General features: G+C 35.6%; 2 protein-coding genes, 1 long non-coding RNA gene and 1 pseudogene across 8 annotated transcripts; 3 read left to right on the forward strand and 1 right to left on the reverse strand.

Annotated features, from left to right (window-relative positions):
- Nucleotides 1–26,865, forward strand: part of LOC127834880 (polyubiquitin-C-like) — a 321,474-nt pseudogene that overhangs the window by 95,751 nt on the left and 198,858 nt on the right.
- On the forward strand, nt 2,978–7,512 carry LOC127834911 (protein shisa-5-like). Of its 5 annotated transcripts, none has more exons than XM_052361043.1 (5): nt 2,978–3,416; nt 4,620–4,680; nt 6,165–6,243; nt 6,540–6,634; nt 6,979–7,512. In XM_052361043.1, the coding sequence occupies exons 1-5, from the start codon at nt 3,360–3,362 to the stop codon at nt 7,113–7,115; spliced, it is 429 nt and encodes a 142-aa protein (XP_052217003.1). In that variant the 5' UTR covers nt 2,978–3,359; the 3' UTR covers nt 7,116–7,512. The 5 variants fall into 5 exon arrangements, with proteins under 5 accessions (XP_052217003.1, XP_052217002.1, XP_052217005.1 ...); XM_052361042.1 differs by having other exon boundaries at nt 2,983–3,416; nt 6,468–6,634; XM_052361045.1 differs by lacking the exon at nt 4,620–4,680 and having other exon boundaries at nt 3,166–3,416.
- Nucleotides 7,012–14,153, reverse strand: LOC127834918 (uncharacterized). The gene is made up of 2 exons (XR_008028283.1): nt 13,925–14,153; nt 7,012–7,195 (listed from the first exon to the last, which is right to left on the reverse strand). It is a non-coding gene; the product is annotated as an uncharacterized LOC127834918 (long non-coding RNA).
- LOC127834904 (uncharacterized) lies at nt 12,238–24,072 on the forward strand. Of its 2 annotated transcripts, XM_052361035.1 has the most exons (5): nt 12,238–12,306; nt 15,166–15,321; nt 21,821–22,402; nt 22,654–22,800; nt 23,502–24,072. In XM_052361035.1, exons 3-5 carry the CDS (start codon nt 21,857–21,859, stop codon nt 23,736–23,738), a joined length of 930 nt encoding a protein of 309 aa, XP_052216995.1. In that variant the 5' UTR covers nt 12,238–12,306; nt 15,166–15,321; nt 21,821–21,856; the 3' UTR covers nt 23,739–24,072. The 2 variants fall into 2 exon arrangements, with proteins under 2 accessions (XP_052216995.1, XP_052216996.1); XM_052361036.1 differs by lacking the exon at nt 15,166–15,321 and having other exon boundaries at nt 12,240–12,306.

Consider the following 26,865-nt stretch of genomic DNA (forward strand, 5'->3'; position numbering starts at 1 on the left):
GAATATATGAGTTTAACGAAAAATACAGTGATTAAGAACAGTAACTGTTTATAGTCTTCTTTTTTAATTACCTCCCTTTCTTCCATTTCCATATCTTTTATTCTCTACAGCATAATTCCAACACTATATAACTAAAACAAGCTATATGTATTGTTTCTATATACATATGAAATTTAAAAAATGGAATAGAAATGCTTACCTGTAAATAAGTTTTGAACGTTTTAAAACACATGGGGGCTAATGTCCTAGCATGCACTTTTTAAAGGGGCTTTTGTCCTAGGGGCTTATGTCCTAGGGGCTAATGTCCTGAAGGGCTTATGTCCGTACCCCCTAGTGTAGGACATTAGCCCTCTGGGACATTAGCCCCTAGGACAAAAGCCCCTAGGACATTAGCCCATTTGGACATTAGCCCCCTAGGACATTTGACCCCTTAGGACATTAGCCCCTACCTATGTTTACATTCATTTTTTAGGTATTTAATTTCATCTTTTTTTAAATTAATGGAATTAATGGGTTAACAGCTACAACAACACAATATGTTACTTATGTATCTAATTGTAAGGTAATTTTAGACTTCTGGATGGTGTCAGATAGGAAAATGTTTTAAAATAAGTCCAAAGATAAAAATAGTGAAGAAAATGTAAAAAAAAAAACACTAAAATTTACGTGTCTGGTACAAGCTATATGTATTGTTTCTATATACATATGAAATTTAAAAAATGGAATAAAAATGCTTACCTGTAAATAGTTTTGAACGTTTTAAAACACCTGGGGGCTAATGTCCTAGCATGCACTTTTTTAAAGGGGCTTTTGTCCTAGGGGCTTTTGTCCTAGGGGCTTATGTCCTAGGGGCTAATGTCCTAGAGGGCTTATGTCCGTACCCCATTCCTTATATCAAAAGCAAAATTTATACGCTAGATATGGTCTGGTAACATATATTTAACGAGATGCGAAATGCTCGTTTTTATTGTCCCCTACCGGTATTGTTTGCGCTCTGTGTGTCCGTCCGTCTGTGAGTCTGTCACACTTTTCTGGATCCTGCGATAACTTAAAAGTTCTTCATATTTTTTAATGAGACTTTAAAGATGGACAGATGGCAATATGGAGATTATGCACGTCATTTCATTTGTTCCTACGTCAAGAATTCTGGTTGCTATGGCAACAAATAGACTATAAATATTGCTGAAAGTGGTGGAGTTTCACCGGAAGGGGGCCATATTCATTGACAATAGTCTTGATTTTTTGTGTCACAATATATTCCATGTGAATTTCCCTCGACGATATCCGAACATTGACGAGCAAACGCGAGATTGGCTTCAGGCAGCGCCAGAAGCACGACGTAGCTTTCACGAGCTGCCTGAAGATAATCTCGCGTTCGCTCGTTAATGTTCGGATATCCTCTAAATCTATGTTACCATACCACATTCATCGATGAAAGTTTGGCTATTGCTATAAGGAACACTGATTTTTATGGATTAACTTTATTTAGAAATATTTTACGAAATTTTCGTTGATTTTAGTATTTAAGTGATTTGAATGATTATTTATTCCGCCGTGGATCAATTCAATTATAAAATGAGATAACATAGGAAGATTTTATGAGACAGTTTCATTATTTGATATATGAGCTACGCACGTATTTGAACCGCGTTCTGTGATAACTGGGCTTAATGCAAGTTCATTAAGTGTCGTCTTAGATTATCTTGTGCAGTTCGCACAGGCTAATCAAGGACGACACTATTCGCATTTACGGAAGTTTGTGTTTATAGGAAGTCTCTTCTAAACTATACGCCAGTGTGGGCGGAAAGTGTCGTGCCTTATAAACATGTGCGGGCCTTCGTTTATAAACAGCATATAATAAACGAAGTTTTATTTATTGCATTAACGTATTGGGTCAGCCTGTTATACACGGCTTGATTCACGAAGTACTTACTAGTTTAAACTTGTATATTAAAGTACCTGAACATATAAAGGTTTCGATTGCTTATTCATGTTTTTAAGTATTTTTAATTAAAGCTGCAAAGCTTTTCCTGGGTATGATTTCCCAGCTGCACGTTATTTGCGAACATAAACAATTAATGAGCACGAATCTTTTAAAAGTGATGCAGAAATCGATTATAAAACGTTTGGATCAAGTCGATATAGGGCTTATTTAATGTGACGAAAATCAATGTGTGACACTTTTATTTCTCGATTAATTCTATTATTTCTCGATTAATACGCAGTCTCAAAGACTTTTATTACATGCATCCCTTATTGCAATTTTTAAAATGGGCACGTTTAAAAATGCCCGTTCTTAAAGAAAAGATACGCTCATGACATGCATTGACATGTGTCACCTATATTTCTAAGTATTCAATCTTGATAGTCCAGGAAGCTCAATTTTGGTTGCAATTTGAAAACGAAACTTATCACTTCTGAACATGTCCAAACGGGGTTTCTTATGGGACGTCTTGGTTTACCAAAATAATGGAAGACAAGATATCTTACCTTCCGCATTCCTTTGAGTTGATAAACGGTGGTTTGCTCGCGGGGATTTTCAAGATGATAAGAAAGATAAAATTGACAAATGCAAGAGATCGTTTAAAATGATTTGAATATCAAAACGCGAAGTTTCCAATTTTATTTGTTAAATGACTTCCTCTTTTCTGCCGTTGAATACGGTAAACTTTATTACCACTTAACTACCACAATCTTGATCGAGAAGAAATTAAACCATAACTAACAAAACAGGTGACCTTAACGCTAATATGCATATGATAGCTTGCGTGAAACTAGATCTTAAATGATGTGCTACATATATTTTTTTCTGCATGTACAGAAGGGTCTTACCATTCATATTTTTTCCCATATTTTTTTTTCACCAACTCATTATTTGAAATGCACGTTGTTACCAATTTTGTTTACGGATCGTCTTATCTGAAACGTATGTCATTTGTCATGTGACCAACACATACTTATCACACAAGCAGAAATCTTTGTTGTACACACGGCTAAAATATGTGATTTTAGTATATTTGTTTCCGTAGAATTTAATAATTTATTTAAAGGGATCTATTCACGGTTTGGTAAATTGACAAAATTGAAACAAGTTGTTTCAGATTCGCAAATTTTCGTTTTAGTTATGATATTTGTGAGGAAACAGTATAACTGAACATTTACCATATCCACTATAGCCATTATATGTATCTTTTGACGATTTGAAAACCTAAAAATTATAAAGCGTTGCAACGCGAAACGATTGAATAATTTGGAGGGTTCTGTTGTTGTCGTTTAAATTTACGAAACTACGAAGATTTCTTATATAAGGTATAAAATACTTAAACTGTGTATACCCGGCGGAATAGCCAAGAGGGCTAATGCGTTTTTACTTCAGACTTACTCCAGGACTCCGGGGGTCACTGGTTCGAGCCCTGGTAACGGCTACTTTTTTTCTTTTTTTAATTTATTCTGTATTTTTTACTAGAGCTTTTAAGATCCAATGTTTACATTTATCAATGTAAAGCATTTAATGACAAACTTCAAAATATGCCAAAATCTGTGAAAAGGCCCCTTAAACAAAGAAATTAGTTTCGAAACTTTATTGAACTGCATAAATACGGAAAAACATGCAAATAGTATTGAAAAACAAACACATCTTGTTACTTTAGTATTTTTATAATCATTGTAAGAATTCGATGGTGAATACTGACCGTGGTTTGAACTTACCAATCTATCTAAGTTTTGCTGAGGTTTAATGTAAAAAACGTTAAAATAATACTAAAGTTAGTGTTAATAATATGTATTATCTGTTTAAAAATGGAAATGAGTTTTTTATTTAAAAAAAATAGCCTTCTATGTTAACCAGTTAATACGTTTTTCACATGGAACGTAATTCTTGTAGTTGTTATATGTTTGTTTGTTTTTTCTCCAGTCAAATGTTACTGTAAATATATACGTAGGGACAACTCTCTGTATTATCTGAATATATATTATGTTTACATGTTGTATTATGGGCCGGAGGCCTTTCTTTACAATAAACTTTCTACTACTACTACTATCATACTTTTATTTACGTCAAGTATTCTATTACCATAGAAAAACATCGGCACCAACAAAGTCTTCAGCAGTTAATGCCAATTTATAGTAAATCTTTTGATGGCCTGATAAATCTATATTTAAAAGAAAATCTCACATTCATTGTGCATGTTTATCAATATACAGACTCGCATCAATTGTACACATAATACAGATCAATATGGCGTATTTGACATAAGATTTGAACAATGAATTTGTGAAAGGATTTGCATGTGCTAAAATAATTTCCAATGTTGGTTGTTGAAATTAACTGTGTACATTGGTTAAAATTGTCTAATAATTATGTGAATACACCATTGGGTTGTCGTTTGATTGCCCGGCTTGAAATGTAAATATGATTATGATAACTCGTATCACATACATTTAAAATGGATCAACTTATTTGAGATAATTATTGCACGAATAACCTAATACACGTCATTTTTTATTTTCTTAACTTGTTGTGTATTCCTTTTTTCTTGTATAGTCAGTTGTTGCATATTACAAGGCACAGTTTATGAGTATAGTACAATTCAATTCAAAAACATGATTTCCACTGGAAGGGCTGCTCATGCTGCAATTCGGCGAAACTGTTGGGGATTAAAGAAACAGAAACAAATACCGGTAATTATTAAGTAAATTACTATACATCAACACGCGCGCCTTTGGTAACCGGCATTAGAACACACGTTGGGGTCACGATCCCATTGCCTAAATGGTGGAAAACCCATTGTGTTGGTTTTTATTCAAACAGATCTTCACAATACTGACAAGAAACAACGATGTGCCCAACCAATTTAACACCTGGGTTCCGTTTTACTAAGCTACTTACGCAATTTGTAGACTTACGCACATATTTTAAATTCAGTATAGTTCCTTCAAATTCTTGCTACATTGACATATGATATGTTTTAATGAAATTCATAATATAATGTTACATTGCAAGTGCAAATTAATTTGCATCAATCTTAAATAAATGAAATTCAAATATTTTAAAATATGTGCGTAAGTCTAAGACTTGCGTAAGTTGCTTAGTAAAACGGCACCCAGATGCCTATTGCAAGAACACAGTGTAACGAGTATACGTATGGGGCATGGGGACATTCTGTACATTTTATAAATAGTAGTTATATGGTTGTTTTATACTAACCAATGACCTCAATTGAAAGACCGACAAATAAATTACAAAAATTGATGGTAACACCAAATAATGAACTTTGTAAATATTGTAAATGAAGATGCGCGTATATTTGGTTGTTTGTAATCATAAGCGACTTCCTTTTAAACAGTAATCTAACTTTTGACTCATCTTAACCGGTTGTTCATTTTAAGTTTCCATGTGTTTGAGAATGTTGTAGCGCTTTAGTTAGATCGATGTATGTTAATGTGTTAGTTGTAGTTTGTATTTCTGATAATAAGAACACTGTCGTTTTTCGTGGAAATAAGTATTTTTTTTTAGATGAATATATTAAATCCTATACAGATTATTTTATCAGCAGGAAATTTATTGAGCTCATGTTTTGCTCTCGTTGAGATTTTATCCCATTGATAAGGTTGATACTTTCACAACTATTTCCTGTCGAAAAGATTGGGAAAATCGTGTAAACTAATAAGATCACCATTTGTGAAATAACCATCGTCATCGTCAATCGACATGCATTTTTCGTTACTGGTCGTGTTTCTTTGCTGCAGCATTGGTAATTGTGGAAACTCAAATACAAACAGTAATATTAGTATAATTCAATAAAAAATGTAGTGTCTTGTGTAGGCAGTGAAATCACAGTGCTGGAATACTCGTTCAAATGTATAAAATACTCAATAGTAAAAAAAATGCGTAGGAAAAAAGTACGTCTTGCGTGATAAAAGTTCATATGGTCACTGCAAAGGGAGACAATTTACATCTTTTGACCGCTCTACACAACATTATTGCTATCCTTGCTATGAATGCCGAAAAGGAACACAGAAGCTCTAGTTAACATTTTTAGAGAAACTCATACTATTTTGTGATTTAACATCATATGTGTGGTTGTTTTGATGCCACCACTTAAACTGCGTTGTGTTTTTCAAGTTTTGATAAGTGTTTCACGGCATTCCATGTGTATTTACAGGAAGACTAGCGGAGGCTGGTTCTTGCAGTGATGGAACCTACTGCGTTGGCAACAACTGTTGTAGGAGCGACACATCATCGTACGTTTTGAGCTTATGTTTGCGCAAAAAAGATCTTATCGATTGCCAATGCAATTCATTACACTAGTACTTATATAAACATATTTTACATTTCCAAGAGTTAAAAAATGACAGAAACAAAACTAAAATACAGAGTTTTTTAAGGGCCTGTCTGCGGCCTCAATGGTCTTTTGTTGACATTTGACGGTCTTTTGTCCAACAAATTCATATATTTATATATTCAGGAATGTAGGAGGTATAGCTGGCGGAGTCGTTGGTACGATAATAGGTGTCATCTTTTGGGTCTGCGTCTGTAGGTGCATTTGTCGTCGTTGTCGCAGCAGTCCTCCGGTGGTCGTGGTGCAGGAGGCCTCTGCGACCCCTAACATCACGGTCATATCTAACACAACACGTAAGTTCACTTGCTGTACGTTTAGAACCATAAAAATGTAATCAAAATTGATTTATATTTACACACCTTTCTTGACAGAGGTAAAGCTTAGCCCCCCCCCCCCAAATAAAAAAACAACAAACAAAACAACAAACAACAACTGAATTGCTGCTTCAGTATCAAAATAGTTCCAATTGATGCATTTTTGACTTGTCCTCGCTTTTCTTAAGTTGCGTTTCACATGACATATTTAATTATTGACGTTATCACTATTGTTCGCTGGATTATTAAAGTAAACAATCCATTTCTTGTTCATCCATCAACTGCATATGAATAAAGTAAGTATTTAAGTTTGTGTTTTGTAGAGATGGCAAGTATTCCTCAACCTATGCCCTACGCCCCTTATCCCGGGCAACCGGCTCCGTATTCAGGTCAACCCGGTCCATATCCAGGACAACCAGGCGGCTACCCACAACCCCCACCGCAGTACGCACCCGCGTAACGCGTCCACAGGAACGAGGCGTTTCGTTCACAGGAGTGCGGCGTTTGGAAATCAGGCGATTGTACAGAGAAATTACACTACTGAAATTTAGGAGAATAATATTTGTCATTTCAAAAACGTTTTGTAGACTAAAACATGTTACCCTTAAAAAGAGCAAACTATGTCTGTCAATGTCATGCTTAATTGTCAAATGATGTGTTTCCTATACTACTATATTTTGTTAACACTTCACTTTATTAATATTGTTTCATTTCAAAACTAAATCATTATGTTTTTATTTCACAAGCTATCCTTGTGAAATTGTGAATGTTGGTATATGTTTTAAATACAAAACAATATGTGCGAGTATATATCAATGTTTTATAATGATATAATGCAAAATTAAAATTGAATGTCATATTGTTGTGAACTTTTTCTGTAGTATTGTGCTTCCGCGAGAACACAAATTGTTCAGTTTTAAGTTTGCACGAGCTTCACGACAGTTGCCAATATACTAGGGGCATAATTGTCTGATAATGTTATTGAAGACATCCGTATTAAACAATTCATGACCTAACAGTCATCATAGTACTCGGTCGTCATGACATCGCACGCCAGATTTAAATTAACACACTATCGGACGTAAAGGTTACTTTCCATTAATGCTTTTTGACGAATACCATCACGCGATATGCCTTAGAAAAGCAAATAAACGTGCGATTATATAAAACGAAGCTTATCACAGCCGTAAATCACGGTATGTTCAATTGGAGACAAGTACGCTAAAATCGAGGAGACTGCACTTGAGATGTATTTCGATAATCGGACAAATTAGTTTGAATTTATATCGATATTGTCTGTGTTGCACGATAAAATGTATTATACTAGCAGGCCACATTCATGTTTATTATAGATCGCCACATAAAGTGGAACGTCTGGTAACAGGTATTGTATTAATTTGAATTGGACGAATACATATACCTATACGATTTACTGGATAGCCGTTTTCCTTGATGATTTTTATCTGACATGAAGGTCCACCTTGAACAATTTGTGTCAATTGACATGACGCCTTATCTATGATCGCTCCGCCCACTAGAATTGATCCACCAATCAGCGATCGATTAATCGGGCGCACTCGTTAGCAACGACCTGTCCGCCATTTTCTAGACAAGCTATATGTTTAGATTCACTTTTATTCCAACGAGTTTCTTTTGTTTTCCTCTTTAAAAAATGATTAAAAATGATTAAACGGTGTCAATGGGGATTATGTAACTCGGACAATCGATATCCTGAGAGATTAGTTGGTGACATTGAATTTATTTCGTTTCCAAAGCCGAAAAAAGATCTTGAGAAGTGTAAGAGATGGATAAAGGCATGCGGCCGTCCCCATTTTTTAAACGAGTTTCGTTTATTTTGTTCGGATTAAAAAACGGAAATGAAATATGGCAAAAACGGTGTAAAAAGGGTTAATGCAACTCCGACATTTGGTATCCAGAAAGATAAGTTAGATGAATGAAATTTATACCATTTCCAACGCGGCAATGCGGTCTTGACAAGAGCGAGTGGACGTTTCAAGAATTACCGAGATTCCCTTTATAGAACATTTATTTATTTCACAAACTTGAAATGTCATATAAGCAATAACTAAGCATTATTAAGTATGTATTATGTCACGTGTGCATGTAAAATAATTGAGAATTTTTATACCCAATTCGTGTAACTTTACGAAATCCCCGTTAAAAATCGCGTTTCTGTTTGTGTCAGAAACAAGTGAAAACCATTTTGTTATTATTTTAATAAAGACGTATCGATAAATGCTATTGTAAACGAGTTATTATTACTGATATTAGTTAACCAATAAATGCGGTAACTTCGGGAAGGTCGTAACCTGCGCGAGCGTCTGATATTGATAGCCTTATTAATTTATAATAGCCTGACCGTATTCCATTTCGTACAACGCTAATTTTATATCAGACAATGTCCAAACTTACCGTGTTGTTTTTGCGCTTTAAATTATAGTGATTGATAAATATCCCACAAGCAATGTTAAATATGATTAATATCACTTTTATACGCAATAACATGTGGGATTGAGGTACCCATCCGGCGTCAGAAAGCGCGTAAAACTTCACCGAATTCCCAGTTATAAAGCGCTATTTCGTGTCAAATACATGGGTAGGGGGGAATGTTTCGGTAATAATTTTGTTAATAACACGGGTAAATACCAGTGAAGTGTTAATTTATTGCAAATACCACCATTACACGTAATAACGGGTTCGATTTCGGTAAGCGCGCAAGCGTTTGAGAGCGTGTTTAATGTTCCGAATTACCCGTTATAAATAGCTGATGTTCTCTTTAATCGTACATTTTTTGCATTTGCAGAATAACTAAATGGCATCAAACCCTTTACAAGTGTAATATGGTGTTAAACAAGTCCATAAAATCATCCGGAATATCGCGTAAATCTATATGCAGTCTATAGGCAAAGAAGCCATTTTGGTGTTAGCTTGTCTATGTTTTCTTTCCGCTGAGCCACGTGATTAAGTGGGCGGAGCGATCACTGATAATGTGTCATTTCAATTGACATGACGCCTTATCTATGATCGCTCCGCCAACTAGAATTGATCCACCAATCAGCGATCGATTAATCGGGCGCACTCGTTAGCAACGACCTGTCCGCCCTTTTCTAGACAAGCTATATGTTTAGGTTCACTTTTATTCCAACGAGTTTCTTTTGTTTTCCTCTTTAAACAAACGATTCAAAATGGTTAAACGGTGTCAATGGGGATTATGTAACTCGGACAATCGATATCATGACAGATTAGTTGGTGACATTGAATTCATTTCGTTTCCAAAGCCGAAAAAAGAACTTGAGAACGTAAGAGATGGATAAAGGCATGCGGTCGTCCCCATTTTTTAAACGATTTTCGTTTATTTTGTTCGGATTAAAAAACGGAAATGAAATATGGCAAAAACGGTGTAAAAAGGGTTAATGCAACCCTGACATTTGGTATCCAGAAAGATAAGTTAGATGAATTAAATTTATACCATTTCCAACGCGGCAATGCGGTCTTGACAAGAGCGAGTGGACGTTTCAAGAATTACCGAGATCCCCTTTGTAGAACATTAATTTATTTCACAAACTTGAAATGTCATATAAGCAATAAATAAGCATTATTAAGTATGTATTATGCCACGTGTGCATGTAAAATAATTGAGAATTTTGGTACCCAATTCGTGTAACTTTACGAAATCGCCGTTAAAAATCGCGTTTCTGTGTGTGTCAGAAACAAGTGAAAACCATTTTGTTTATATTTTAATAAAGACGTATCGATAAATGCTATTGTAAAAGAGTTATTATTACTGATATTAGTTAACCAATAAATGCGGTAACTTCGGGGAAGTCGGTACCTGCGCGAGCGTCTGATATTGGTAGCCTTATTAATTTATAATAGCCTGACCGTATTCCATTTCGTACAACGCTAATTTTATATCAGACAATGTCCAAACTGACTGTGTTGTTTTTGCGCTTTAAATTATAGTGATTGATAAATATCCCATAAGCAATATTTTATACGATTAATATCACTTTTATGCGCAATAACATGTGGGATTGAGGTACCCACCCGGCGTCAGAAAGCGCGTAAAACTTCACCGAATTCCCAGTTATAAAGCGCTATTTCGTGTCAAATACACGGGTCGGGGGCAATGTTTCGGTAATAATTTTGTTAATAACACGGGTAAATACCGGTGAAGTGTTAATTTATTGCAAATACCACCATTACACGTAATAAAGGGTTCGATTTCGGTAAGCGCGCAAACGTTTGAGAGCTTGTTTAATGTACCGATTTACCCGTTATAAATAGCTGATGTTCTCTTTAATCGTATATTTTTTGCATTTGCAGAATAACTAAATGGCATCAACCCCTTTACAAGTGTAATATGGTGTTAAACAAGTCCATAAAATCATCCGGAATATCGCGTAAATCTATATGCAGTCTATAGGCAAAGAAGCCATTTTGGTGTTAGCTTGTCTAGGTTTTCTTCCCGCTGAGCCACGTGATTAAGTGGGCGAAGCGATCACTGATAAGGCGTCATGTCAATTCGAATCTAAACCAATGTGGTACAATGCCAAAGTTGTATTAGTCGCGTCGTGCGATAATGGATATTATGCAATATGCAGCCGATGGAGCTCCAGACCAGGTCGCGCATTTGCGCAGTCTGGTTAGAATATTTCGTGGTATCATTTGCGAATAATGCATTAACCACATCGTGCTATAATGGGTAGGATGCAATATGCAGCCGGTGTAGCTCAAGACCAGCCTATACATTCTCGCAGTCTGGTCAGGATATACCCTGTCCGCTTTAAAGTAACGGAATGTTTTGTAGTAAAAAATACTTAAAGTAATAAGTGTCCCTTTAATTTGATAATATTATCAAAAGATTAATCACACGGCATTAGTAATTTACCTTTCTTATTCAATATTGTGACATTATATACTACATTAGGAATAAAGTACTACATTTTGTGTTAACATTTTAAACATACGACTGGCCCAGGGGCGTGGCCAGTTTTTCCCAGTTGTGTAAATATGTGCTTACAGAAGGACAGACGGACACACAGACGGACAGATGTCCATGATGAATATATTACACACCTTTTACTTCTAAACCTTGCCGGTGGAGGAGGTATAACTAAATAAGTGATAAAATATAACAAAATAACAAAAGTAATACATGATAAGGCTTAAAAATATAATCAGGTTTTATTTGCATTACAATTCTCGTCTAATAGTTTTTTTGTTCTTTTATAAAAAATGACTGTCGAAATAAGTCATACGCATGTTATTGAATATTATAGGCCTTTGAGTTCACAGAGACATGATATGTATGTTAACATTACCTTTATAAACATTACCAATATTTACAAATAGTTATTACAGCTAAATACATGTTGTGTTGTATGTCTTACCACAGTATAGCAATATTTTATGCCTCATTTTCTGCCTAATACAGATAAAGAGAAACTTCGAGTTATACTTAGATTCACGATTTCAAATTTACCGCTGTTTAGAGGGTGTGTTACGTAAGCCAATCAGAAGATTGCTTACATAGCTCTTGATTTGCACAACAACAGCATCTCAAACCGAAAGCGAAAAGAAAAGTTGCTGGTACGCGACATTGTTTTTTCACGAAATTATCTATAAAGGTACTATTTCGGACGTTGTTTTTTTGTACACAATTGTAAACTGATATTCGCTATTTAAAATGCGGTATATAATGACTCTTTGGAATCATGCATCAATATAATTATATCACATTTGGTTAGTTGCAATAATCCGACTCCCAGCTATTGACTCTCCGGGTCACGTATGTACATGTGTACTTATAAAAGCTCAGAGAATTCAAGAAGAACTATACATTTGGTATACGAAATAATTAAGCCTTAAAAGTTAATTGGGAAATGAATACTTAACTTCCGCCAGTGCATACAAGTTTGGACATAAATGGAACGGAATTTAAATAAATATAACATGACTTCAAATGACTATTCTCTTTTGTATACTCTGTAAAATAAAATATAACGTGCTGCGTTTTGCCCGTAATTCAACACAGGTATGTCTTGGTTCCTTTTTTTATTTTGTCTCAAGTGTTTTCTTTAAATTTATATATACTTATATTGCTCTTTTATAATGATTTAGGCTAACTCGTGCCCCTGACTGTCTAAGTGCTATAATCTAATGTCGGTGTAAATAAAGGTGTGATCAATAGCATGTGTTCACGGTCTACAGTCGATTGATGTATAACGGATAGCAAAGGACTTCGAGTCTCATTTCAACGTAAATACCATGCATTCAGTAATTAAACCATTAAACCTAGATAAATACATGTCTTTCCTATTGAAACATGACAGCGGTTTTAAATTTCAAAAAAAGATTATTTGTTTACAGCGCAAATTTCATGGTACACTGATTCAGCCATTACCGGATCGCTTAGGTCTTTATCGGATTACATGTGTATCGTGTTATTTCTTGAAATTTGACACAGCATTTGTAAAAAATAATTGCAATATATGTACATTTCCAGAAAGGAAATTCATTTCTGCGTTTAATAAGACCAAGTTCATGGAAATCGCAGCACAATTAATGGCTGTTCAAAGCGATGCACCCTATATTCGGGTCGTTTTGAGTTGAATCGATATATAGATTTGATAGCGGAAAATATGTTTTCAGAGAAATCGATTTTTTGTTATAATTTGATGATTTTTCATTAAAAATGATGTTTTCACTTATTATTATCATAGCCACACGCTAACCACATGTGTATTGGACAACTTCAATTGAGTTTATATTTATTTTGAGACAATCCCCACATTTTTGAATATGGGTCACCACATTTTTGAGACAATCCCCACATTCTTGAATATGGGTCACCACATGTTGGTTATTCACTAAATCCCGAGTTGCAGCTTTCATGCTTATTTTATATGGTACGCATCAATCTGGTTTCTGAGCATTCTTACTTTTGTAAAGGACACATAATACTAAAATATTACATCAATGAACATTATGTTTACCAAACAAAATCTGCAAAATTCAAGAAACCATTCGTCTGCACTTTTCCTGTCGTCACAAAAACGGTGCGTACATAACGTGACCATGTTTCGCTTTCGAAAAAAGAAACAGTTGTAAACATTGACACACATCAACAAAAACATTAATCGACTTAACAATGAAAGGCTTTTTGTATTCAATTCATAGAAAACTATAAATCTTAACATAAATAAAAGTATTTTGCAAAAAACGTTTAAGCTATCCGTTACTCACTATAATCCGCTATACACCAATCGACTGTATTGCTGTTACTGTTTCCATCTTTTGAATCATTTTCAACTTTAACAAGTTTATCTAGGCATGTTTATTGCCATTTGTAGACAATATTTATTTAAAAATGCGATTGAAAACTTAATTGGTGAAGATAAATCAATAAGTAATCCAGAAAAGTTTAGATACATGCAAATGCACTTTAATTGTAAACATAAATGTACTTTCTATTTCGCCCGGTTTTCTGAAAATAATGTGTACATGTTGCACTAAATCTTAAATTAAATTCATGTGTCTATTGATAGTTATTATTTAATCTGAACTGTGCACGATGCGTGCACATTGCAATACCTGATTTGCGCATGTTTAATGGGGAAACTATATCCTATAATTCACTGTACACTTTACAAATTGCTTATGTTTGTGTTCTTATACGCGTTAATCACCAATAATGGCCACACTGATAATGTTTTAATTGAGGTTGCAAAGACATGGGATTATCGGTAAAATATACATACTAGAAAAGCGGTGTGTATCCATTGAGCGATACAGTAGGGTTATACGAATGTATTGGTGAATAATAACACAACATTTCAATAAGTGAGCATATAATTTATAAGGAACCACTTCATGTATTCAACTATTATTCGATAATATCATTAACTTCATCATTATAGATTGCAATAAGTACATTCTAAAAAATTATGAATTAATGAAAATTCCAATGTTTTAATTTGATTAAAGCAATCATATTAATTTAATTCTACTGTACCAATGTTATTTATTTAACTTTATTACCAATTTGCTAATGAATGAAACTAAGTACATTTATAAAAATAAAGTTTTCGTTTCCCATTCAGAAGCAAAGTGAAAATGGCTATATAATTTATGCAAACAACATAAAACCAGAACAGCCTGCGACATACAATTTTACTTTCTAAGGGACTACAAATGCGTCAAACTAAGTATCTAAGTGGGAAAGGGTTAAATAAATAATCAATGATTATTAACTCAACTATTAACCGAATAGTCCAAGCTTTTATTCTCATCCAAATGTCGGCGTCTGTGTAATGCCCCAGCTAATGAAAATGTGTTCAACTGACATTCTATTTTTCGAGCATACTTATACTTAAATGTATATTTGAGTTGATATTTGAATATAAAATAAATATGATAATTGCTTCATAAGTTCTACAATTCATCATCTCATCTCATCTTTGCCTTTGGTTCCATCTGGGACATAGGCCGCCAACCAGCTTCCTCCAGTCGTCTGGGCGAGTCTCTCCAGCTGCTCCCATGTTTGGCCCATCTTCTTAGCATCTGCATCCAGGCCATGGCGCCAGGTGTTTCTAGGCCGCCCTCTCTTCATTTTCCCTTGGGGTTCTACAATTCTACAATTGGTAATAATATATATGTTTTACGTAATCTTGGATTAATTTTGTTGATTTATTAATGATGCCTGCGTAAATATGTAAAAGTTTGGCACACAACAAATTGTTTAATTCTTACTTAAAAACACTTATGTTATTATTGTGAAACTTCTTGTGAACAACGCCTGAACATTGATTGTAATACTATATTACACAATGTTATGTGATAAAATATTAAGAAAAGTATACGGACAAACTACTTTTTTAAACACTTTAATATGTGCTCTTCCCTCTGTTGATGGTGAGGCCCCGCCTGGCTTATTTGTCCGCTACCATGTTTGTCTTTTCCTTCATCTGTTGTTGGGTTAAAAAAGCCAAATCATGGGCAAAGTCGAGGTCTTCCAACTGTTTCCAGAGTGTCCACTGAATTTCATTCCGCTTCTGCTCAGTGGACGTCTTCATTACCCAGTCTACGGCCAGCAGGAACAGGTAAAGTGAGAGTAAGCAGCCTTGCCTCACACCGGATCTTTCCTGTCACCCCGTGGTGTCTCAAAAGTGTCCAGGCATCCCGGTCAACGCTGTCGAACGCATTTTCATAGTCAATGCAGTTGTCATACAACGGCGAATTCCACTTCACGGATTGTTCCAGAATGATGCAAAGGGTTGCAATCTGATCTGTGCATGATCTCTCATTTTGAAAGCCTGCTTGTTGGTGATGTAGATGCAGGTCTACTCATTCGGTTCAGCATGATGCGATTAAACACATTTCCTGGGATGGACAGCAGTGTGATTCTTCGGTAGTTTGAGCAGGAACTGAGGTTGCCTTTCTTTGGAAGCTTGATGAGGTAACCCTCTTTCCACTCTGTTGGAATTTTGTCTTCTTCCCGCATCTTGCTGAAGAGTGGGAATAGTAGCTCCACACTGTTCTCCACGTCAGACTTAAGCGCTTCTACCGGTATGCTGTCTGGTCCTGCAGATGTGCCGTTCTTCAATTGATTAATGGCGCTGCTGATCTCTACCTTTGTGGGAGTGCAGCACTTGATTTGCAAATCGCTTGTAGCTGCCAGAATCTCCGGTGGGTTCACAGCAGCTGACCTGTTGAGTAGCTTCTGGAAGTGCTCAATCCACCTCTTATTTTGCCCTTCGTCATCTGTTATTACTCCTCCATTTTTAGCTCCACTGGCCAAAGGCCATCGGATCTTACTGTCATGGTCCTGTGTCCGTCGTGCGTGCGTCCGTGCGTGCGTTAACTTTTCCTTTAAACATCTTCTTCTCTTTAACTACTGGTCCAATTCTGATGAAATTTCTCAGGAATGTGTCTGGGGTGAACCTTTTTTAAATTTGTTTAAATTATGCCCTTGGGGTCGAATTTGATCCTGCCCCGGGGGGCCACACAATTGCAAATTTGCTTATATAAGGCCTATTTTGTGAAAACTTTCAAAATCTTCTCGTCCATAACCATTGGGCCTAGCGCTATCGAATTTAATATGTAGAGACAACTAATAGTCCTCTACCAAATTTCTTCAAATTATGCCCCTGGGGTCAAATATGACCCTGCCTCAGGGGTCACAAAATTGAACATATGCTTATATAGGGCCTATTTTGTGAAAACTTAAATTTTTTTCTCATTTATAACCATTGGACCTAGGGCTATCAAATTTGGTACGTAGAGACATCTAATAGTCCTCTACCAAATTTGTTTAAATTATGCCCCTAGGGTCAAATATGACCCTGCCCCGGGGGTCACACAATTGAACATATGCTTATGTAAGGCCTATTTTGTGAAAACTTTAAAAATGTTCTTGTCCATAACTGTATGGCATAGGGCTACCAAATTTGGTATATAGTGACATGTAATAATTCTCTTCTTATTTTGTTGAAATCATGCCCTTGGGGTCAAATTTGAAACTGCCCCAGGGGTCACAAAATTGAATATATGCTTATAAAGTGCTTATTTTGTGAAAACTTAAAAAAAAATCTTGTCCGTATCCATTGGGCCTAGGGCTACCAAATTTGGTATGTAGTGACATGTTATAGTCCTCTAAAAAGTTTGTTCAAATAATGCCCCTAGGGTCAAGTTTGACCCTGCCCGGAGGGTCACAAAATTGAACATATGCTTATATAAGGCCTATTTTGTGAAAACTTTAAAAAATATCTTGTCCATAACTGTATTTTCTTGTTTGTATCCATAGGGCCTAGGGCTACCAAATTTGGTATGCAGTGACATGTAATAGTTCTCTTCTTAGTTTGTTGAAATTATGGCCATGGGGTCAAATTTGAAACTGCCCCGGGGGTCACAAAATTGAATATATGCTTATAAAGGGCTTATTTTTTGAAAACTTTAAAAATATGCTTGTGCATAACCATTCGGCCTAGGGCTACCAAATTTGGTATGTAGTGACATCTTATAGTCCTCTACCAAGTTTGTTAAAATTATGCCCCTGGGGTCAAGTTTGACTCTGCCCCGGTGGGTCACAAAATTGAACATTGCTTATAAAAGGCCTATTGTGGGAAAAGTTAAAAAATCTACTTGTCCATAACCGTATGGCATAGGGCTACCAAATTTGATATGTAGTGACATGTAATAGTTCTCTTTATAGTTTGTTCAAATTATGCCCCTGGGGTCAAATTTGAAAGTGCCCCGGGGGTCACACAATTGAATATATTTTTATAAAGGGCTTATTTTGTGAACACTTTAAAAATCTGCTTGTCCATAACCATTGGGCCTAGTGCTGCAAAATTTGGTAGTTAGTGACATCTTATAGTCGTCTACCAATTTAGTTCCAACTATGCCCCTGTGGTCAAATTTGACCCTGCCCTGGGGGTCACAAAATTGAACATAAGCGTATATGGAGCAGATTTGTGAAAACTTTAAAAATCTACTTGTCCATAACCATCGGGCCTAGAGCTATCAAATTTGGTATGTAGTGTCATCTAATAGTCCTCTACCAAATTTGTTCAAATTTTATCCCCGGGGTTAAATTTTACCCTGCCCCGGGTGGTCACAAAATTGAACATATGCTTATATAAGGCCTATTTTGTGAAAACTTCAAAACTATGCTTGTCCATAACCATCCGGCCTAGGGCTATCAAATTTGGTATGTAGTGACATCTAATAGTCCTGTACCAAATGTGTTCAAATTTTATCCCTGGGGTCAAATTTGACCCTGCCCCGGGGTCACAAAATTGAACATATGCTTATATAATGCCTATTTTGTGAAAACTTAAAAAAAATCTTGTTCATAACCATTAGGTCTAGGGCTCCACAATTTGGTATGTAGTGACATTGTATAGTCCTCTACTTAGTTTGTTCAAATTATGACCCAGGGGTCAAATTTGACCCTGCCCTGGGGGCCACAAAATCGATTATATTCTAATATAGTGCATATTTTGTGAAAACTTTAAAACTCTACTCGTCCTTAACCATAAGGCATTGGGCTACCAAATTTGGTATGTAGTGACATCTAATAGTTCTCTACCAAGTTTGTTCAAATTATGTCCCTTGGGTCAAATTTGACCCTGCCCGGGGGGTCACAAAACTGAACATACGCTTAAATGGGGCCTATTTTGTGAAAACTTAAAAAAAATGTCTTGTCCATAACGATTGGGCCTAGAGCTACCAAATTTGGTATGTAGTGACATCTAATAAAGCTCTACCAAATTTGTTCAAATAATGCCTCTGGGGTAAGCTTTGACCCTGCCCCGGGGGGTCACAAAATTGAATAAATCTTATAAAGCGTCTATTTTGTGAAATCTTTAAAAATCTTCTTGTCGAAAACCATTCAGACTATGGCTACCAAATTTGGTATGCAGTAACATCTTATAGTCCTCTACCAGGTTTGTTCAAATTATGCCCTATGGATTAAATTTGACCATGACCCGTGGGTCACAAAATTAAACATTATATACGCTTATTTTGTGAAAACTTTAAAAATATTCTTGTCCTTAACTCTAGGACATAGGGCTACCACATTTTGTATGTAGTGAGATGTAGTAGTTCTCTACAAAGTTTGCTCAAAGTATGCCCCTGGGGTTAAATTTGACCCAGCCCAGGGGGTCACAAAAGTGTACATGTGCTTATTTAGGGCCTATATTTAAGTATTTGCACATGCAGAGAATATTTGTTTCAACCTTTTTTTCAGCAGTGGAGCGATACAGGGCCATCATGGTCCTCTTGTTGTCCCTTACTGACATCTCTGACGTGGCAAACTTTCATGCTTATCTCTCGGTGATGCAGTACAAATCTTTATTTCTGTTCTGATAGGCTGCCTCTTCCGCCTCTGTTACAAGTTTCTCTAGGTAGCTCCGCTTGTCTGTCTTCTCCTCGCTTGACACGTACATCCTTAAGATAGTGACAAAACTTCATTGCGATGCACAAGTTACCTTGTGTATCGTTCTGTGGAAAACACTTCCTCCGATGACCAGGTTACTTGTGGCGCACAGGTCGGCGAATCTCTCCCCGTTGTCGTTCATCTCACCTAACGCTTGCTTCCCTATGATTTCCTTTTTTCCTCGGTTGTGTCTGCCGATCTTGGCTTTGAAATCACCCATAAGAATTATGATGTTTCTCTTTGTTCTGTCTTGTATGATGGTAGGCAGTCTATTGTAAAAGTTGACCTTCTCATCCTCTTTACTGCCGTTGTCGGAGCGCAGCACTGGATTATGTCCAAATTGATACTCTTCTTCTTTGTTAGGAGGCCGTCATGATTCCTGGTCCACGTGCCTCCCTCCCGATGAGCGCTCCTTGTTCCGACTTAGAGAACAACATGAACTAAATGGACGGCAGACGCTCTGCCCAGAGCCAGTCCATCTTGATTCACTGATCCATATGATGGTGAGGTTGAACTTCCTCATCTCTGTGCTGTCCTCCCGGTCTCGCACATGGTGCGGACATTCCATGTACCGATGGTGGTTGTGGTTCTGGTGGAGATGACGGACTTCGGTCTGATGGCTTTCAGTTGAAACTGGTTTTCATCGTCCGGCCTAAGCCTAAGGGTCAAATGCTTTTAGGCACAAATTGGGGATTGGCATAAAGAATATTTAAATTGCAGTAACTTTCTTATGTTACGATAAGACTGTCAAATACTTCGTATTTATATCCACAAGATAATACAGATAATTGATATGGTGTTATTATTTATATGGGAAAAATGTGTTTATGGGTACACTTCCGTTATATCTGAATACGAAGATTTGCGAATAATAAGTACAATTTATATATCTGTGTAACTACCACACATATTTAATTATTTCACACATGTTTTGTGAATTAGCATGCGAATTACCAGACTAAGACCCATAACTCTGATCTGCCATAAAGCAGATTTTTTTCTCTTTTTGTATTAAGATAATTCAGCTTTGCGTTTTTGAGCAACACCTCTTATCTCTGAAAGACATGTAAACCTAGCATGGCATTGAGTTTGAGGTCAGGTTGTCACGGTCAAGGTCACTTTTGCTAAAAATATTTAATGATTTTGTGTTCAATCACTTCAGTTAGTATTGAAATATTTTTTGAAATTGTTTATGTTGGTTTGTTAAAGGCTGAATTAGTGGGGTCAAGGCCACTGTTACTAAAATAGACAGTGTCCACTCAATAACTTAAATGCGGATGACGGCAGTGTACTGTAATTTTTACTGCAATTCCGGGCAAGATGCATATAACTATAAGTAACGCAATGGTTTCCTCTCAATAACCGTCATCTGGATGGAATGGATCTCTTGAAATAATTTTCTCTGTGTGTAGCTTGCATGAAGATTGTGATTACACAGTAAATTACATTCATCAAAATTATTAGGTTAACATAAGAAATTCTTTTTTGGCATGGCCACATTTCTTGTTTTAATAACTTAATGGTCATCCTTTAGTTAACATGTATTACATAACTTCTACAAGTATTCCACTTCAAATATGTCTATGTGGTCATTGTATTAGGTGACAGAAAACTCACATTATACTAGCAAAGAGGATGAACAGTCTTGTGGCAACACTTGTAAACATTGCACGGGTCAATAGTAATTTGGCTCCTAAAATTAAGCAGTGAGAAGTGAAAGCCGAACCAAATATGTCGCGAATTCTTATACACGATCGATAACTGTTTAATCACAACAAATCAAAAATGACAACTGAGAAATCTACGAGTTTTTATAAAAACAAAAATAATTAACTAACAATATACTTCAACATATTGTTCATTTTAAAGTAACCAATTGCAACTATCTTACTTTTCATTAATAGTTCTATACAAACGCATGTCGGTTTTGCGAATACATTCAAAATATAAAGAATTCGTCAATAAACAGTCATTCACATTAATGTAAATTTGAATGCAAATTTCCTTCCAAAGACATGATTAGACATGACAAAGGGCGTATGGCAAATACCAAATAAATGCAAATTAACATATATAGATTAATTTTGGTATTTATAAATGAAAATGACAATTTTGAAAGTAAGTGGATTTGTTTTAAGCTCACACGACGAATATATTTTATTTATTGCTATGTTTGTAGTTGTATGCTTTTTTTCCAGTATCTTAATAGGTCTGTAACGAGTCAATAGAACGACATGGAAATTGAGATAACCGACGAACCGTTGAGAAACTGGATAAAATCTTATTTTGCCATAGACCATATTACATCAGCTATACGCCCGTTTATGAAACAGCTGTTTGAAGACAAATTTCAAGAAAATGTTCGAAAAGTTAAAAAAAAGAGCAATCTCATGAATATATACGAATGCAATAGCTGTGATCCGGATAAAGTGAAGCCGTACCATGCAATGTCAGGGCAATGTTCTTTTCCAAGGAAAAGGGGCCGTTGTAACTGTGCGAAAGAGAATACGATTCCATGCCCAGCAATCAACGCTTGTGGAATGTTATATGATATTATGACAATGGAGCATATAATGGAAGAACCAATATGGTCGAATTCGAATTATGAACAATTATCTACAAGGGCTTGTGAACAAATGAAGTGCTACATATCTTGCACTGGATACAGAGATGTTTCAAACGTCGATCAAATGGAGCTCACAGCATTTTTTCAGATTTGTACAAACAATACTATTTTACGACGAACACTGGACGATGATGACATACGTATGCTTGAGCAGGTACGAAATTTTTGTAAGCTTAGTAGAACAGATTTATATACCAAAAACATTCGAAATACATTACTTTATTTAGTTTCTGTTTTAAAGTTCAAATTTAAGTGATAATATCCGGCTTTGTGTTGGTTATTGCGGTAATTCTGACGCATTGCAATTAAATCACGAGGGCGATTTTATATGAGATTATTCATATTTATGTTACGTTCTGTTGTGTTTTCAAAATGTTTTGACATGCATTATTTGATATTTTCCAGGTGAAAAATGATCACCGTGAGATAGTTGGTTCCACAGATGCTTCTGCTGACAAATTTAAGAAATATGTGTCCAATATAAATGTGCTATTAGATTATGATACATGCATTGTCGACCGTGACTATTTCATTTCGATGGAACTGAAAAAAGTAAGTGAAACGTATTACCTTTGTTCAAGGGAAAATTCCATCCCGAAATATACAAAAATAAATATCAAAACACATGTCGTCGTGTATTAAAAGAAAAGGCCGTAATAAGTGGTTAAATTGCTATGCTGTATGTGCTTAATATTTGATTGTGGCAAGTGAACAATTTCCACCTTATGTATGTAATTGAGAGTTTATTTACAGGTCGTCCCTGCTTCTTCACGACGTCATTCAGTATCGACCTGAAATTGCCAGCTTATTACGGCCTTTTCCTTAAATACATGACACGTGTTTTGATATTAATTTTGGTCATAGATATAAGTTTAGGCTAGTCTTTAAACATGTTAAAACCTACCATGCTTTGCATTGATCGTTCTTAGGAGGTGATCTCAGATTTTGTTTACGTGTTTTATCTACTGACCTGAGTCGAATCAAACCTATTGATAGCAACAATAATATGTATCATAAGTATTTTTTTCTAAATATTGAGCAACAAACTTTTGAAAACTCTTTGGGTTGGTCTCCACCATATTGGTTCTAAAACGTTAATAAATTACTTATACCGATAATCAAAGGTCAGTTGAAAAAATGATAAAAGAAACTGCTTTCGTAATCAAGGTTATGACAGATGACAATGGTAACTACGACCAAATGTATATTTACTGTTAAATTATGTTTTATTATTTTTATATAACCTCATAAAGTTGGAAGATGATAAAGTGAAGATAACCATATGCGAAGAAATACATTACATCAAAAAGGCACTGTATGCTATTTCAAAGGCAAAAGCAGAATTGCAGGACGAATCTGAAGGTGACTCGGGCGATCAGATTCGACTACTAGAGACGGTGGAATCGATGCAAAGGAGGCGATTGCAACAGCAAACAGAAGTTTTCATCCAAGAGCTGTTAAGGGCGGGGGCTCGATATCAACCTGGCTGAAATGCAAGCACGCCAAAGACGCTGAATATAGAATTATGTATCAGTTATGCTCAAACAAATCATTTGTTTTCACCAAAGTGTGATATTGCTTTTTTAATGATTTTTATGTAATGATGACATTGTATCAGATGTTAAAAGAACGATTGATACTTTGGAACAAGGTATGCGCACGTAAACAATATAAATATAGCATTTGATAAATGGTGTGAAATTGTTACATGATGTGTGGTGATATTCCTTATAAATCTGTAAAAATAGGATCGAACATGGGTTCTCGAAAGCGGCGTCCAGGTAAACATTGGTGGACAAATCATCTCACTGAGCTTTGGTCTTAATTAACAGGGTTAGTAGGATTACGTAAAAAGCTCAATTTGTTAAAATTCGCAAACAGTTTGATGCAGACGTCCAAAGGGCAAAGCGCCGTCATTGATACAACATTTAGAATGATATACTAAATGAATGAAATGTTGACCGTTCAAGTTTTTGGAAGTCTGTTGGAAAAATTGGTATTTGCAAAACTTTCGTTATACTTCGGTGCTTGCCCGTCCACGGAGTCTAGTTAACATAAATGGAAAATAGAATTTAGCAACTTATTTAATAATCCAAATGTGTCATGTAATGATAGGTATAATATTGTTATTGATGATTTTGATAAACTTAGTTTTAATACTGATATTTCTATTTTGGAAGTGAAAAAAGTTGTTGATGATGGTAAACTTGGGAAAGCTAACGGTATAGATGGAATACCTACTGAAGCTCTAAAGAATTAAACTGCTGTTATGTTTATGCATGCTTTGTTAAATGTATGTTACACGAGTGGTGCAATTCCAACTATATGGGGTAAAAGCAGTATTATCCCTATTTAAGTCAACAAGTATGGATCCAAGGATCATTTAGGGGAATTTCTTTAACTTGTTCTGTTTATAAATTATAGTTTTCGGTTTTAAATAATAGATTAAGTAGTTGGGCTGAAAGTCAAAATATTCTTGTTGATGTACAAAATGGCTTCAGAAAGAAAAGAAGCACAATTGATATGTTGTCTACTTTAACAAACATTATTGATGATAGAGAGAAACGTAAACAATCTAGATTTGCTGCTCTTATTGTCCTCTACCGGTTTCACCAGAGGAGACTTATGGTTTGCGCTCTGTCTGTCTGTCAGTTTGTCAGTCAGTCACACTTTTCCTGATCCTGCGATAACTTTAAAAGTTTTTCATATTTTTTCATGAAACTTGTAATTTGGATAGATGGCAATGTGGAGATTATGCACGTCATTTCATTTTGTTCCTACGTCAAGAATTATGGATGCTATGGCAACAAATAGACTAGAAATACTGCCGAAAATTGTGGTTTTCTGGATCCTGCGATAACTTTAAAAGTTCTTCATATATTTTCATGAAAATTGAAACATGGATAGATGGCAATATGGACATTATGCACGTCATTTCATTTTTGTTTCTACGTCAAACATTCTGGTTGCTATGGCAATAAATAAAAAAATATTCTGACAAAGGTGGAATTTCTGACAATGGTGGAGCCGGTAGGGGACATATATTGCTTGGCAATATTCTTGTTGATTTTAAAAAGGCATACGATTATATAAATAGAGGCTTATTGTGGAACAAATTTCATGACATTGGTATAAAAGGTAAAATGTTAAGTGCTGTACAATATCTATATGCTTCTGTATATTCATGTGTAAAAGTTAACTCCAAAAACACAGAATGGTTTACTTAAAGTCTGGATTACGACAAGGCTGCATATTATCTCCCCTTTCGTTTAATCCATACATACATGACCTAGCTATATACTTGAATTGCTTGATATTGGCGTTGATTAATATATCTGATAGAATATGTTTATTGAGATATGCAGACGATATTGTCTTGTTAGCTGAAAATGATTTGCATTTGTTTACTTACTAAATGCTCTCAATAACTGGTGTAGCACCAACGATATGTATATAAATAGCAATTAGAGTCAAATTATCCATTTTAGACATGTATCTTTATGTAAAACATATGTTAATTTCAAATTTGGTGATCATACATTAACTATTGTTGACAAATATATGTATTTAGGACTTACGTTTCAAGAGCACTTAGATTTCAATGTCACTGCAAAGGTAGTTGCTCAAAGTGCAAGTCGGGCTCTTGGTCTTCTTATAGCTAAATGTAAATCTGCTGGTGGTCTTCCATATAACGTATCACACACCTATATGATTCTACAGTTTGGCCTACAATCTGTTATGGCTCTGCTATCTGGGGTTGTCGTTCTTTCTCGTGTATTAATGCCGTGCAGTATCGCGCCATGCGTTTCTTTTTAGGTGTCGGCAAATATACGCCAAATTTTGCGGTTTCGGGTGAAATGGGATGGATGCCCCCGAAAATCAGATGGTGGAAATCCATTACTATTTATTGGGCTAGATTATCTAATATGCTTGACTGTAAAGTAAATAAACGAGTTGCACTTTGCACTGCATATGCAGCAAAAAGATCATGCAAGAACTGGGTTTTCTATGTTGATAATATGTTAAAAAAACTTGTGATGCACAACAATATTGTAACATTAGTTTTTCAATTCCAAATCATGCTATTGTCATTAAAGTTACTAGCAAGATGCAAGAAAAAATTGTTTCAGAATGGCTGGAATCTTCAAATAGTGCCACAGGCCCTTCTGGTCGTGGTGGTAATAGGTTGCGTACGTATTGGCTTTTTAAAAATGATTACAAGACCGAGATGTATTGCACACTTATTATGCCCCCACGACATCGCGCTGCATTTAGCAAGTTTTGCTGCGGTGTCGCTCCTTTGCGCATAGAAACAGGGCGTTACGAGAGCTTAAGTGTACTTGATCGAAAATGTCCGTTTTGTGGTAATATTGAAGACGAAAGCCATGTACTTTTTGTTCGCTTTTTGTACGATGACATAAGACACTCTTTATTTGAGAAGGCTAAGCTTGTAGATAATACATTTGCTAGAATGATTAAAAATGAACAATTGATATTCCTTTTCACAAATACTGGAATTATACGTTATTGTGCCAAAACCTGTTTTAATATTCTACAACGTCGTATTTTATTCCTGTGTAAATAATGGCATTGTAATTTCCTTAATCATGTTTACTT

This window comes from Dreissena polymorpha, chromosome 6, assembly GCF_020536995.1.
Source record: "Dreissena polymorpha isolate Duluth1 chromosome 6, UMN_Dpol_1.0, whole genome shotgun sequence".
NCBI lineage: Eukaryota > Metazoa > Mollusca > Bivalvia > Myida > Dreissenidae > Dreissena > Dreissena polymorpha.